This window comes from Callithrix jacchus, chromosome 8, assembly GCF_049354715.1.
Source record: "Callithrix jacchus isolate 240 chromosome 8, calJac240_pri, whole genome shotgun sequence".
NCBI classification, from domain to species: domain Eukaryota; kingdom Metazoa; phylum Chordata; class Mammalia; order Primates; family Cebidae; genus Callithrix; species Callithrix jacchus.
The window spans coordinates 39,808,005-39,823,392 of record NC_133509.1 but is presented as its reverse complement, the minus strand read 5'-3'; the positions used below and the strand labels follow the sequence as shown (position 1 = coordinate 39,823,392).

The 15,388-nt window shown below is 44.6% G+C and overlaps 1 protein-coding gene across 3 annotated transcripts in view; it reads left to right on the top strand.

Moving 5' to 3' along the window:
• The window catches only part of GNB5 (G protein subunit beta 5), an 84,453-nt gene that overhangs the window by 57,508 nt on the left and 11,557 nt on the right, over positions 1–15,388 (top strand). For all 3 annotated transcript variants that reach the window (XM_078334251.1, XM_035259672.3, XM_002753494.6), the window contains 4 exons: positions 4,233–4,365; positions 8,648–8,791; positions 10,882–10,973; positions 12,895–12,943. In XM_078334251.1, the coding sequence (XP_078190377.1) occupies positions 4,233–4,365; positions 8,648–8,791; positions 10,882–10,973; positions 12,895–12,943 (418 nt within the window). The remainder of the gene's footprint in view (positions 1–4,232; positions 4,366–8,647; positions 8,792–10,881; positions 10,974–12,894; positions 12,944–15,388) is intronic.

The following is a 15,388-nucleotide window of genomic DNA, read 5'->3' as shown; positions in this document are numbered from 1 at the left end:
AACTGGCTCTTGAATGTTGATTGGATAAAAAATGAAATGAAGGCAGAAATAAAGAAGTTCTTCAAAACCAACAAGAATGAAGACACAACATACCAGAATCTCTGGGACACATTTAAAGCAGTCTCTAGAGGAAAATATATAGCAGTAAGTGCCCACATGAGAAGAGTGGAGAGAGCCAAAATTGACACCCTATCATCACAATTGAAAGAGCTAGAGGAGCAAGATCAAAAAAACTCAAAACCTAGCAGAAGACAAGAAATAACGAAGATCAGAGCAGAACTGAAGGAGATAGAGATACAAAAAACCCTTCAAAAAATCAATAAATCCAAGAGCTGGTTTTTTGAAAAGATCAACAAAATAGACCACTAGCCAGACTGATAAAAAAGAAAAGAGAGAACAACCAAATAGATGCAATAAAAAATGATAAAGGGGAAATCACCACAGATTCCACAGAAATTCAAACCATCATCAGAGAATACTACAAACAACTCTATGCACATAAACTAGTAAACCTGGAAGAAATGGATAAATTTCTGGACACCTGTATCCTCCCAAGCCTAAACCAGGAGGAAGCCAAAACTATGAATAGACCAATAACAAGGTCTGAAGTTGAGGCAGCAATTAAGAGCCTACCACACAAAAAAAGCCCAGGTCCAGACGGGTTCACAGCCGAATTCTACCAGACACACAAAGCGGAGCTGGTACCATTCCTTCTGAAACTATTCCAAATAATCCAAAAAGAGGGAATCCTTTCCAAATCATTTTATGAGACCAACATCATCCTGATACCAAAACCCGGCAGAGACTCAACAAGAAAAGAAAACTTCAGGCCAATATCCATGATGAACATAGATGCAAAAATCTTCAATAAAATACTGGCAGACTGATCGCAACAGCACATCAAAAAACTTATCCATCATGATCAAGTAGGATTCATCCTGGGGATGCAAGGCTGGTTCAACATACGCAAGTCTATAAATGTAATTCACCACATAAACAGAACCAAAAACAAAAACCACATGATTATCTCAATTGACGCAGAGAAGGCATTTGACAAAATTCAACAGCCCTTTATGCTAAAAACCCTCAATAAACTCGGTATCAGTGGAACGTATCTTAAAGTAATACAAGCTATTTATGACAAACTAACAGCCAATATCATACTGAATGGGCAAAAACTGGAAGCATTCCCTTTGAAATCCAGCACTAGACAAGGATGCCCTCTCTCACCACTCCTATTCAATATAGTACTGGAAGTTCTAGCCAGAGCAATCAGGCAAGAAAAGAAATAAAGGGTATTCAAATAGGAAAGGTGGAAGCCAAATTGTCTCTATTTGCAGACGACATGATAGTATACCTAGAAGACCCCATCACCTCAGCCCAAAAACTCCTGAAACTGATAAGCAACTTTAGCAAAGTGTCAGGATATAAAATCAATGTGCAAAAATCACAAGCATTCCTATACACCAATAACAGACTTAAAGAGAGCCAAATCAAGAACAAACTGCCATTCACAACTGCTACAAAAAGAATAAAATACCTAGGAATACAACTCACAAGGAACGTAAGGGACCTCTTCAAGGAAAACTACAAACCACTGCTCAACGAAATAAGAGAGGGCACAAACAGATGGAGAAACATTCCATGTTTATGGTTAGGAAGAATTAATATGGTGAAAATGGCTGTACTGCCCAAAGTAATTTACAGAATCAACGCTATCCCCATCAAGCTACCATTGACTTTCTTCACAGAACTGGAAAAAACCACCATGAACTTCATATGGAACCAAAAGAGACCCCGCATAGCCAAGTCAATTCTAAGCAAAAAGAACACAGTGGGAGGCATCACACTACCGGACTTCAAACTATACTACAAGGCTACAGTAATCAAAACAGCATGGTACTGGTACCAAAACAGAGCTATAGACCAATGGAACAGAACAGAGGCATCGGAGGCAACACAACATATCTACAACCATACAGTCTTTGATAAACCTGACAAAAACAAGCAATGGGGAAAGGATTCCCTGTTTAATAAATGGTGTTGGGAAAACTGGCTAGCCATGTGCAGAAAGCAGAAACTGGACCACTTCCTGACACCTTACACCAAAAGACCTGGCACCATAAAAACCCTAGAAGAAAATCTAGGCAAAACCATTCAGATCATAGGAGTGGGCAAGGACTTCATGACCAAAACACCAAAAGCATTGGCAACAAAAGCCAAAATAGACAAATGGGACCTAATCAAACTCCACAGCTTCTGCACGGCAAAAGAAACAGTCACTAGAGTGAATCGGCAACCAAAAGAATGGGAAAAAATTTTTGCAGTCTACCCATCTGACAAAGGGCTGATATCCAGAATTTACAAAGAACTCAAACAGATTTACAGGAATAAAATAAACAAGCCCATTCAAAAATGGGCAAGAATATGAACAGACACTTTACAAAAGAAGACATACATGAGGCCAACAAGCATATGAAAAAATGCTCATCATCACTGGTTATTAGAGAGATGCAAATCAAAACCACACTGAGATACCATCTCACGCCAGTTAGAATGGCGATCATTAAAAAATCTGGAGACAACAGATGCTGGAGAGGATATGGAGAAATAGGAACACTTTTACACTGTTGGTGGGAGTGTAAATTAGTTCAACCATTGTGGAAGACAGTGTGGCGATTCCTCAAGGCCTTAGAACTAGAAATTCCATTTGACCCAGCAATCCCCTTACTGGGTATATATCCAAAGGACTGTAAATTGTTCTACTATAAGGACACATGCACACGAATGTTCATTGCAGCACTGCTTACAATAGCAAAGACCTGGACCAACCCAAATGCCCATTGATGATAGACTGGACTGGGAAAATGTGGCACATATACACCATGGAATATTATGCAGCAATCAAAAATGATGAGTTTGTGTTGTTTGTAGGGACATGGATGAATCTGGAGAACATCATTCTCAGCAAACTGACACAAGAACAGAAAATGAAATACCACATATTCTCACTCATAGGCGAGTGAGGAAAAATGAGTACACATGGACACAGGGAAGGGAGCACTACACACTGGGGTCTATTGGGGGGAATAGGGGAGGGACAGCAGGGAGGGGGAGCTGGGAGGGATAGCCTGGGGAGAAATGCCAAATGTGGGTGAAGAGGAGGAAGGCAGCAAAACACACTGCCATGTGTTTACCTATGCAACTATCTTGCACGTTCTGCACGTGTACCCCAAAACCTAAAATGCAATAAAAAATTAATTAATTTTAAAAAAAGAAAAAAAAGACCAGCTAATAAATATGGAAGACACTATCCAAATTTATCAAAATAAATTACCCTTTTGCACTTCTAAATATTTCACCAGTCTTGAAAGAGACATGACAAGCTTTCTGACATTGAAGCAGTAAGAAAGAAGTACACTATAGCACCTAGATATTCTTATTGCCACAGTGGTCTACAGTACTTGAATCTAACCATTAAGAAACCATCTGACAGATCCAGCATATACGACATTCTATAAGCTGCACACCTAAGATTTCCTGTCTTGAACAACAAACAGTAGGTATAGTCTGTTCGAGATTTAAAAATCTTAAAAAGACCTAACAACGGAATGCAATGTGTGAGCCTTGGAGGGTCCTGGGTCCTGAGGACAGTCGGGGAAGATTGAATATGACTGGCTTATTAGATGATGTTATGGAGGTTTTGTTTTTTTTTCTCAAATATAAGGATGTGGTAAATAGGAGAATGTTATTTTTAGGAGATGTAAATTTGCAAATGGAAGTGTTTAGAAGGAAAACGTCATATCTGCAGTTTGCAGTCAAATGATTCAGAATTTGCTCCTGCAGATATAACAAAATGTTAAGTCTGTGAAGTAAGAGAAGGGATCTGGGTCTTCAGTATACTATTTTTCTTTCAGTTTTACAGTAAGTTTGAAAATTTTCAAACTGGTCTGGCATAGTGGCTCACACGTGTAATCCCAGCACTTTGGGAAGCCAGGGGAAGATTTCCTGAGGCTAAGAGTTCAAAACCAACCTGACCAACATAGCTAGACCCTGTCTCTATTTAAAAAAAAAAAAAGGGAACGAAAATCTTCAAAGTAAAAGTTGGAAGAAAGGTTACAATATATGATACTGCTAAAGAAAATATGTAGAAAAGTTTATGTGATTGGGAAAGCAGACACATGTTCGATTACTCTGCATTAATCTTTGGTACTTCTTTCTTTCCATCCTAGTGGTTTGGATAATAAGTGTTCTGTGTACCCCTTGACGTTTGACAAAAATGAAAACATGGCTGCCAAAAAGAAGTCTGTTGCTATGCACACCAACTACCTGTCGGCCTGCAGCTTCACCAACTCTGACATGCAGGTAAACAGGCAGTCCCCAGTATAGGCCAACCTGCGGAGCAGCACTAAAGAGGAGCTTAGAGGAGAGGAAGGTTTCGGTCGGCATCTCTCTGAACAAGATGGGTGTGCTCCAGTAGTTTGCTCTAAGAGGAAGCCCCTGTTGTTTCTCATTAGCTATTATTATTTTTAATAACATGAGAAAGTTGGGGGCTAGTGATTGTTGAAAGAGTTGAGATAAACTGCATGCCATATTGAAAATCCTCCTCTGATTGACTTGGCAAGGGTGGGAATGGAGTAGGGAACCCCCTGGGGTGAAGGCAGTTACTGTGTCCTGGTCTGAGTGCTGACCTGTGTAAAGCTTCACTGAGCTGTTGGGCTTCAGAGCTGTGCACTGCATACATCTCACGTTACAGTCCAGTTTTAACAAATGTAAAAAGAAAGTGCTTCATCATGTTAAATCTTTGCTCTACTTCGAATACACTACAGTGAAAACAACACAGATTTCTTTAGCAAGTGGTGAAAGCACCGCATCGTTTGTTTATTCAGACTTACTCAGCAAACCTTCTCAGTACCCACCACCCACATTGCCAGATACCACATTGCCGAAAACTCAGGCTTGGCCCTCAGGGACCTTCATGGAAACCAATAATGGTTGGACAGTGGGGGAACTGGGGAGCTCAGAGCAGGAGGGGTTGGTCACAGACTTGATGCTCTCACTGAAGAGGGACCACTACCACTCCAGGCGGCCACAGAGTGTGAGGGAGCACAGTGGGAGGCAGGCAGCCCTAGAGGTGGGTGGGGCCGGGTCTCAGGGCTCCCTGACTGCCTGAGCTGGACCCTGTAGGTGGCGGGAGCCCTTGCAGGGGTCAGTTCAATTTGAGTTTGTTTGAAGGAGGAGAATGTCTGAGTCAGATTAAAGCCTTCCATGGTTTACTCTGGCTTTAGTGGACTGATGTCCATTTAGGAGGGATGGGGAGGTTAGAGGCAGGGAAGTCAGGTGGCTAGATAATTGTTCAGTTGCTGACAGGAGGGATGTTGGGACTTGCAGCATCGCCATTATGCACCTGTTGTTTACACCTATTATTTGAACCTAACCAGGAATCTTGCAGACCTGTTCAGCAGGGGGCGCTGTGGCCACTGGCTGGCTGCAGTGGCCAAAACCAGATGTCTTTGGGCCTGAGGTGAACCAAAGCAACAGAGGGCATTTAGGCTGGATGAAGGCAGGCTCAGGTGGGCATCTGAAGCCCCTCTGTGGAGACCCATCAGCCTCGCTCTGTGTTGCCACGGGGCAGGGTTGGGGATGAAAGGGATAACCTGTAGGTTAGAAATTGCTTTCTTTTCCAACAAGCAGTTTAGCGGGAGATAGAGGGAAGTTGCAGCTGGCTACCTTGGTGGGGACATGGCCTGGGAGGCAGAGGGGATAAAGGGTGGCTCCGGAGGCAGACAGCAGGATTGGATATTGGTTGCATGTATGCAGGCCTCCTAAGGGAAGTCAAGGCTGGAGGAGGTACTGTGGACAGCCACAGGGTGGTGGGGTACAATGCCAGAGTGGGAGCAGATTCCCCTCCTTGTAATGTGTTCCTTCACTGCAGAAAAAGAAAAAAATAATACATTTTTTTTTGAGACCGAGTCTCACTCTGTTGCAGGCTGGAGTGCAATAGTGTGATCTCAGCTTACTGCAAGCTCTGCCTCCTGGGTTCAAGCGATTCTCATGCCTCAGCCTCCCAAGTAGCTGGGACTACAGGTGTGTGCCACCAGGCCCGGCTAATTTTTGTATTTTTGGTAGAGATGAGTTTCACCATGTTGGCCTGGATCATCTTGAACTTCTCACTTCAGGTGATCTGCCCACCTTGGCTTCCCAAAGTACTGGGGAAAAAATGAGATTCTTTAGTGCAAGGCCTAACATATAAGAGAGAGGAGAAGAGAAAGGGAAAGGGGGCAAAGGGAGAGGGGAGAGAGCCCATCAGCAGCTGGAAATTGAAGGTGTGGTATAGTCAGTGGGTGCATTGCGTGCTAGCAGCATAAGGCCTGATTCCTCTTTTCTTTTCTCAGCCATCAGTAATCACCTGCAAAGGGCTCTCTTGCGGACACTTACACTGCAAGAGCCACTTCCTCCACAGTCTTATCACCTCACCCAGGCCCTGTGGAGCTGCCAGAAGCGGGGAGTAGGGAGGCTCTGCTCTCAGAGCTTCTCCCTTGCAGATCTACCCCATCACTGTCAGTACCCAGCTGGCTCCAGGACTCTGTGATGCCTGGGCCTATGAGGGCTCCGAACCTTGAGCCCTCACTGCCTTTTTCTCAACCCCAGGAAGGTATGATCAGCCAGAGCCCAGGGCTCACACACCCTGGCAGTGACAAAAAGCAGAACTCCAGCCTTGCCCCCATGTCTTTCCCCAGGCACCCCTGTGTGCCTGTACTCTGTGGCCAGCCTTTGTACTTGTAAGCTATCCAGAGGCTCTTTGGGCCTCTGCCAGAGTTTCCTAAAATATACGTTTGCTCTTCTCATTCTCCTGCCCAGAAGCTTCCAGAGTCCCCTCTTGGCTTCAGGCTGAGTCCCCACCTGTGAACGGGCTCACCTTTCATTTAGTGCTGACAAGCTCCCTGGAGTGCCTCCCTCTCCTTCCCTTCCTTCATCTGGCCAGCTCTCCCTCTTCCTTGAAGTCCAACTCAGATGTCACCACATTGGGTTTGGGACCCTCCTGTTTGCTCACCTGGATCCCTGCACTTCTCATGCTATTGTAATTGATCCTTGTCTACTGGTGATGTCAGCTCCCCAAGCAAACATCAGAAACACTTGCAACCGAGCAAAGCTAAGCTTATCTGACCTGCCGCAGAAAGGGAGAACCTCAACTTGGCAGAATCTTAGTAGTGTCAGAAAATGGAGGAGTTAGGGAAGCATACTTACAGGATATCAGGGCCCAGGCTTGGTGATTTTTAAGCTGAATCTTGCAAGTGTTTTAGCTTTGGATTGGTGAGCCCAGCAAGGAAGCAGTCTTAAAGTGAGTCTGCATGAGGAAGCCGTTAATCTTGGTAAGTTGTCTAGTCAAGAGTCGATTCATAGTCCTTTTTTTTATTTTGTTTTGTTTTTTATTTTATTTTGAGATTGAGTCTTGCTCTGTCACCAGGCTAGAGTGCAATGGCGCTATCTTGGCTCACTGCAACCTCTGCCTCCCAGGTTCAAGTGATTCTCCTGCCTCAGCCTCCCGAGTATCTGGGATTACAGGCACCCACCAACATGCCCAGCTAATTTTTGTAATTTTAATAGAGATGCAGGGTTTCACCAGGTTGGCCAGGCTGGTCTCAAACTCCTGACCTCAGGTAATCCAACCACCTCAGCCTCCCAAAGTGCTGGGATTACAGGTGTGAGACACCGCGCCCAGCCAATTCATGGTGTTTTCTCCCAGAAGCAGGTATTTCCTGCAGCAAGCAATTAGGTTATTTTTACTTGGTCTCAGTATGTTTTAACATAGTAACAGGAAAGTTGGCCAGGTACCAGAATTGTTTAGCACAGGGATAGCGAATTATGTTGGTTTCATTCTTACTGCCAATCCTATTAAACTGAGTTCTGGGAGAACAGAAACGGAGACATAGTCTTTCTGCAAACCTTCATGCATTAGTAGAGTACCTGGCAGACACTGTCAGCACACAGCAAATGTTTCTTGAACTTATGCATGCATGAGTATCCTCTGCCTCCCATCCATGGCCCTGGGAAGCCTTGGGCAGCACTGTGCTCGGGAAGAGCAGCAACAGAGAATGTATCCAACAAGATGCTCGATAGACCCCTGCTGCTCCCAGTGTGGCCCAGCAACCAGCCTCCGCATCCCCTGCGAGCCTGTGAGAAATGTAGACTCTCAGGCCCCACCCCAGACTCTGTATTAGCAAGCAGCCCAGTGATGTGTGTGCATCAATATCCAAGAAGCACTTTAAGTGTCTGGCCTGCACAGCAGTGGGAGACATCAAAGGTTTTGTTCAGCAGAGACTCATGGAACACTTTCTACAAGCCAGGCATGTGTAGAGCCCTGTAGGTACCACCATGAGACCGCCAGGATTTCAGCTCTGCAGGGAGACAGGCACATAAACTCATAACTCAAGGACTATAAGGGTGTCGGAAATGCACTTTTGCCTTCTTGGTACAGGAGAGAGATTTCTGTGCATGAACCCAGATGTAGCAGGTGTGTCTGCATGTGAGTGTATGTGTATGCGTGTGTGTGTGTGCCCTTTCCCTGTGGAACATTAATCCTCTGACTGCCCCCAGCAAAAGCAATAATCACAGCCACACACTTCCTGTCCTTTTCTGTGGGCAGATCCTGACAGCAAGCGGTGATGGCACATGTGCACTGTGGGACGTGGAGAGCGGGCAGCTGCTGCAGAGCTTCCATGGACATGGGGCTGATGTCCTCTGCTTGGACCTGGCCCCCTCAGAAACTGGAAACACCTTCGTGTCTGGGGTAAAAGACTCAATGGAAACTCCCTCGGGCTCCGTTGTCCATTCATGGATTAGCCTAGGCACTTCCCTAGAAGGGGCTGCAGGAATTTTCCTCAACTCCCCACTAAACCCCCAGCTCCTACAGAGTGACCGCATTGGGGTCTTGGCGGGCAGCTTCAGTGCTGGGCTGTGGGGGTCTCCTTCCGTTCTGCCACTGATGTTAGCAGTCTAGAGTAATCTGGAATGTTCTCCTGTATGAGTGCTGCAACTCAAGGTGCATATCAGCCACATTTTAAAAAGTCATTCCTCAAATAGCAGAGAGTGAGTATCTGAGAGCATCACAGATGTGCACAAGGGCACAGCAGGTCAGATGGCTGCTGAGCTGAGGCAATTCTGTGACGCCACCAGGGCTTTGGGCTTGTGAGGCACTCTTCCACTCCGCCCATGCCAACCACCGTCCTCCCTTCCATTACAGTGTGCAGGAAACAGGGGCTTGGAAAGCTCAGAGTTGGCACACAGGGCCACAGAGACTCAGAGAAGCACTAGACTAGGATTCAGGGTGCCTGGGTTGCAGCTTTGCTGCCTGACTGTAAGTGGCATCCTCTATAAGTTGGGCATAATGCACAGTAGTATTTGCACCTCCCCTCCCCAGGATGGTACAAGCAGTCAATGGAAGAATTTGCCGTGTGTGTGCGCATGCACATGGGAGTGTCGAGTATTTCTGTGGACAGCCTGAGAATAAGGAGAGAGAGCTGGGCCAGCTGACCTTACCACGGGTCCTGTCTCACCTCTGTCAAAGGGATTGATGAGACAGGACAGTGACGCGCACACTGTCAGGTGACTTTTGCAGCTGGGACACATAAGGGACCTTTGCTCCAGGCTGCCCACACATCAATCCCGGGAGCCAGGCCAGGGCTTTGTGAGCTGTAGTGAGCAGCGACTCTGATTTTCTTCCTGGGTATTTGGCCGTGTGGAGATGTTTCATCCCTGTGCCTGGTATCACTATATTTATCTCTCCTTAACTACACTGTTTTTTGAAAATTACTGCTATTACTGTAGATCACATTGTCTCTTTTAGAGCACTAAAGTGTATCCAATTTAGTGTCCTCTAAAGATGCGAAAGCTTTTCTAGTTTCTTTGTCCACATTTTCAGTAAAGACACTCAGGGTGCTGAACTCCCACAGCAGGCCTTTCTCAGATGTGTGATAGCACTTTATTACACACTCCCTCTGCTCCAAGTTGAAACCAACAACTTGGACACCAATTTGAAGCCATCACTTTTTGACCATTTAAGCCGTTTGACCATTTAAGCTATTTGACTATTAAGAATCCTCATTCTACTACTTGAGCTGATAACATGACCACTCTGCAGGACCTTATCAGGCTGCTCCCAGAGCCTTGATAGGGTAATGTGAAAATGCTCATGTCTGTGACCCTCTGGGTCTTGTTAGCAACCTGAAGAGAGCATTGACTTTACAGGTGTTGAAGCAGATGCCCTGGGAGGTGACTCTCCTAAGCCACCCAGTGCACTGCTGGCAGCATCCTGACGGGCCCCTGGTTTGCAGATTCCCAGCCTGGCATGCTGCTGAGGGTGCAGATGGCCCGGGGTGCCTGGCTCTCCAGCTTTGCTTAGGGCTACCCCATACACCAAGATAAAGCTGGGACTCTTGGCTGCTTCATTTGGGCACTGCCAACCCATTTATTAATGTCACAACTAGAAAGGTCCCACCATGCACCACTACCTGCCTGCCTTGCCCTCTGGGCTCAGGGAAACAAGTATAAAGAGGAGAGAGAAAAGAAGGGAAAATGAAGGGAAAGGAGATGCCCAGGGGAGGGTAAGAAGGGTTTGCCTGCCTCCACTCAGAAATGTGCAAAAGAAGAAAACAAGCTAAAAGAGAAAGCTGAGTGCCTCCCCTCCTCACTCCCATCCCAAGACATGATTCTAGACTTCTAAGGGTTTGCTGACTGAGGAAATTAGCCTGCAGGTAAAAAGTCTCGGAAAAGTATGTTGTCAACCATTTGCTAATGAGAAATAAATGGTCTCTGTTATATAACCTTGTCTATAGACATTCCTGAAAGTGGCCATAACTCTGGGTAATTTTGCATTTGTAGGGATGTGACAAGAAAGCCATGGTGTGGGACATGCGCTCCGGCCAGTGTGTGCAGGCCTTTGAAACACATGAATCTGACATCAACAGTGTCCGGTCAGTGAGTAGAGTGTTCATACCACCTCTCTGTTCTACGGCGTTACCTGGCTTGGGTAATCCTTAGCCCAGGAACCACCTCCAGACTTAGTTTACTTGGCTGAGGGAGGCCTCCCCAGCAAGAAAGGCTGATTGTGGTGGAACTGAACAGTACTCCAGAATTCATGGAGAATTTGAATTTAATCACATTAGGAGTAATTAATATCCTCCCTAAGTTGAATCAGCATTTTTCATCCATCCATTCAGTATTTATTGAGTATTTGTATGCTAGATTCTATTCTAGGAACTGGGACTCTTGGCTGCTTGTTCATCTTGTTCACCAATATACTGGTGAACAAGATGAACCAGGTCTCTTCTCTCTTACAGCAGACAAACTAGCAGACACAAACAAATATACAATTTCAAATACTGATAAATACTATGAAAAAAAAAAAAAAACAACAGGGAGATGGGATGGGTCATTTCTTAGAGGTCAAAGACAGGCTCCCTGAGAAGGTAACATTTACATTGAGGCCAGGATGATGAAAGAGCCAGGCACATGAAGAGCTGGGGGAGGAGCACAGAGATGAAAGGTTAGGGGACCTAACAAAAGGCCAGGTCGTCACTGGAGAGTTTTGAGTTGGGAGGGGTAGGGGTGGCTAACCTGATCATGTTTTAACCTCTAAAAGATCGCTCTATTGGGAAGCTGATGTGGGCAGATTGCTTGAGCCCAGGAGTTCAAAACCAGCCTGGGCAATGTGGCAAAACCATCTCTAGCAAAAAAATACAAAAAATTAGCCGGGCATGGTGGCATGCACCTGTAGTCCCAAGCTACTGAGGAGGCTGAGGTGGGAGGATTTATTGAACCCAAGAGATAGAGGCTGCAGTGAGCTGAGATGGTGCCACTGCACTCTAGCCCAGGCATCAGAATGAGACCCAGTCTCAAAAAAAAAAACCTAAACAAACAGAAAGGATCCCTGGCTGTATGGAGAATACATTGTAGGGAACAAGAATGGAAATATGACAGCCCATTAGAGGTGGTTGTCTGAGTTCAAGAAAGAAATGGTAGTGACTGGAACTAAGGAAGACATGGTAGAGACAGAGAAATGTCAAGAACTGTGAAACATCTGAGATTTTATCTACCTCTGAGTTAATGAGTGAGGTTGTCACAGCTCAGGGATGCTGGTAGAAGACACAAGACTCATGGGTCAGAGGTGAAGAAGGGAGAAACAGTGGAAGGTGTGGTGAACACAGCTGGGTGAGGCAGAGTGGAGCGCTTTAAAGACATTGGCTCTCATTCTGCATCTGGCTTGTAATTTAGGACTCGTATTTCCCACTAATCATTGAGAAGAGAATGACAGAAACAGTAATAATCATCATTTATTGAATGTGTTTTATTTGGCACCATGCCAGATTCTTTGCATGAACTGTCTTATTTAATCTTCACAGTAGAATATATGCATTATTATTCTCAGATGAGGAAACTGAGGCTGGGCAAGAGGAAGTCATTTGCCAAAAGTATCACATGTAGTAAATGGTCAGTGCAGACATCCAGATGTGGCTTTGTGCATCTGATTTTCAGTGTCTGTGCTCATAACCACTTACTTATCCCTGAGCTCTGAGCCAAGGCTTAGGAATTAGGTATGTGATTGAGGGAAACTATTTACAGGCTTTTACAGCTCTGTGTTCTGTACCTAATATAAACACATATTATCTCACTGTGCAAAGCCAGTGTCACTGTTCCCCACTTATAGGGAAGGCACCTAGAAGCCAGTGGACCTGACATATGAGCTTCCTATTCCATCTTCTGCTGCAAATGTTCAATGAGTCCCTACAAGTAAAGATTCTGATTCTAAGGGCCTAGCATGGTTCTGATGGTCATTGAGGGTCAGAAATCACCACCCTAGATAAACTACTTTCTACCCATACTTTCTCTCTGCAGGTACTACCCCAGTGGAGATGCTTTTGCTTCAGGGTCAGATGATGCTACGGTATGTTTCTAAGTTATTGAGTGCTTTTCCTATTTGAGAGATCTGCTAACTTATTTTTAGAAAATAACTATTTTTCTGGTTACAGAAATAATGAGTATTCATTGAAGAAAATTTGGGGGAATATTAAATTATCTTGATCTCCTTACCCAAGAAAAAATCACACTTGGATGAATTCCTTTCTGTCTTTTTTTCTTTTTAACAAACAAAATGCTTTATAATTTGGCCTTTTCACTTAGCAACAGAATGTGAACATTTTCCCAGGTCGATAAATATTTTTCTCCATTATATTTTCTTAATGTTGGGTAGTTTTCCATGTTATGAACATGACATTGGCCTTCAATTTTTGGACATTTGGCTTTTCTCAAGGGTTTTTTTTTTTCTGTTAAAAACACTTCCATAATTTTTTTTTGTACCTCTCTTATCATTTCCTTAGAATTCTCAGACATAGGTTGCTGAGCCATAAATAGACCCAGTTTTAAGGCTTTTGATACTGATTGCCAAATTATTTTCAAGAAAAAAAATGTTTTCTTATTGTCCTCAGAATATGAAATATAATGGTTTTCATTCTGATTTGCTGCTATAGAAGGAATTACAAAGGAATAGATCAAGAGTTTTGACATAATGAAAATTTAAAACTTCTGTATGTTAAAAATATATAACAAAATATAAGGGACTATATCTTGGAAAAATTCTTGCCATATATAGTACAGGTCAAGTTAAAATCCTGTAGATATGAATGGGGTTGCATAGGCAATAAAATGAACATGCCAATTAAAGAAGAGAGTAAAATGCAGGTCATTTACAAAGCAGTAAATCCAAAATGGCAAGTAAACACCCAAAAATGTTTTCAAAGTCACTGATAATCAAAGAAATGCATGTTTTAAGTGATCGGATGCCCATTTTGCCACTTGAATTAGCAAAGAATTGCCCAGAGGTTGGGTTGGTGAGGAGCCTAGAACAAGCCTGGGGTCAGGATAGTTGGCACCACCCTCCTGGAGGGCAGATTTGCCATAGGAAACGAGAGCTTGAAAACATCTCTATGTTGCCGGGCACGGTGGCTCACACCTGTAATCCCAGCACTGTGGGAAGCCAGGGTGGGTGGATCACTTGAGATTAGGAGTTCTAGACCAGACTGGCCAACATGGTGAAACCCTGTCTCAGCAAAAATACAAAAATTAGCTGGGCATGGTGGCGGGCTCCTGTAATCCTAGCTAATCAGGAGGCTGAGGTGGGAGAATTGCTTGAACCTGGGAGGTGGAGGTTTCAGTCAGCAGAGGTGGCACCACTGCACTCCAGCCTGGGCAACAGACAAGACTCCATCTCAAAAAAACAAAAACAAACAAAAAAAAGGTAAAAAATTAAAAAGTAAAATAGGTGAGGCATGATAGATAGCTGATTCCTGTAATCACAACACTTTGGGAGGCCGAGGCAGGTGGATCACCTGAGATCAGGAGTTCAAGAACAGCCTGGCCAATGAGGTGAAACCTTGTCTCCACTAAAAATTCAAAAATTAGCTGAGCATGGTGGTGGGCACCTGTAATCCCAGCTACTTAGGAGGCTGATACAGGAGAATCGTTTGAACCTGGGAGGCAGAGGTTGCAGTAAGACGAGATTGCGCCATTGCACTCTAGCCAGGGTAACAAGAGTGAAATTACATCTCAAAATAAAACAAAGCAAAACATCTCTGCTTCTGATCTGGTCATGCTATTTTCTGATAACTCTTCTAAGGATTCTGTTTCTCACCTAGTCTAAAGAAAATGTTATATATAAATTTTTGGTGCCACAAAGGAAGAGCACTCAAATATAAATTGTCCTCAGCAAGAAAAATTACTTCTATAGAAGGGTACAGCTCACAGATGGAGCAATGGCGAGCACACACCTGGACAGTGGAGGGAACGGGTACTTATGCCTGACAGTGGTCACCCTTACTGCTGTGTAACCCTGTTGGACAATGGAGGGAAGGGGTACTTATGCCTGACAGTGGTCACCCTTACTGCTGTGTAACCCTGTTGGACAATGGAGGGAAGGGGTACTTATGCCTGACAGTGGTCACCCTTACTGCTGTGTAACCCTGTTGGACAGTGGAGGGAAGGGGTACTTACACCTGACAGTGGTCACCCTTACTGCTGTGTAACCCTGTTGGCTAGGGTTAGACCGCACAGTCTAGTCTAATTCCAACTGGCTGTTTTAAAGGGAGCAGGGGTATGAGCCGGAGTGGCAGGGTGGGTGGTTTGGCAGGAAGGACAGTTACGGGCAGGTCAGGACAGGTAACTAGGGGTCAAAGCAGGTGACCAGAGCAGGTGGCCAGAGCAGGTGACTGAGATGAGTCTGGATGGGGCAGGGGACTGGGGGAACAAATGTGAACTACTGATTAGAACTGGTGGAAAATATTGTTTATTGAAACTACAAGGAAAATAAACTTTAAAATGAAGAATTAAAGAATAA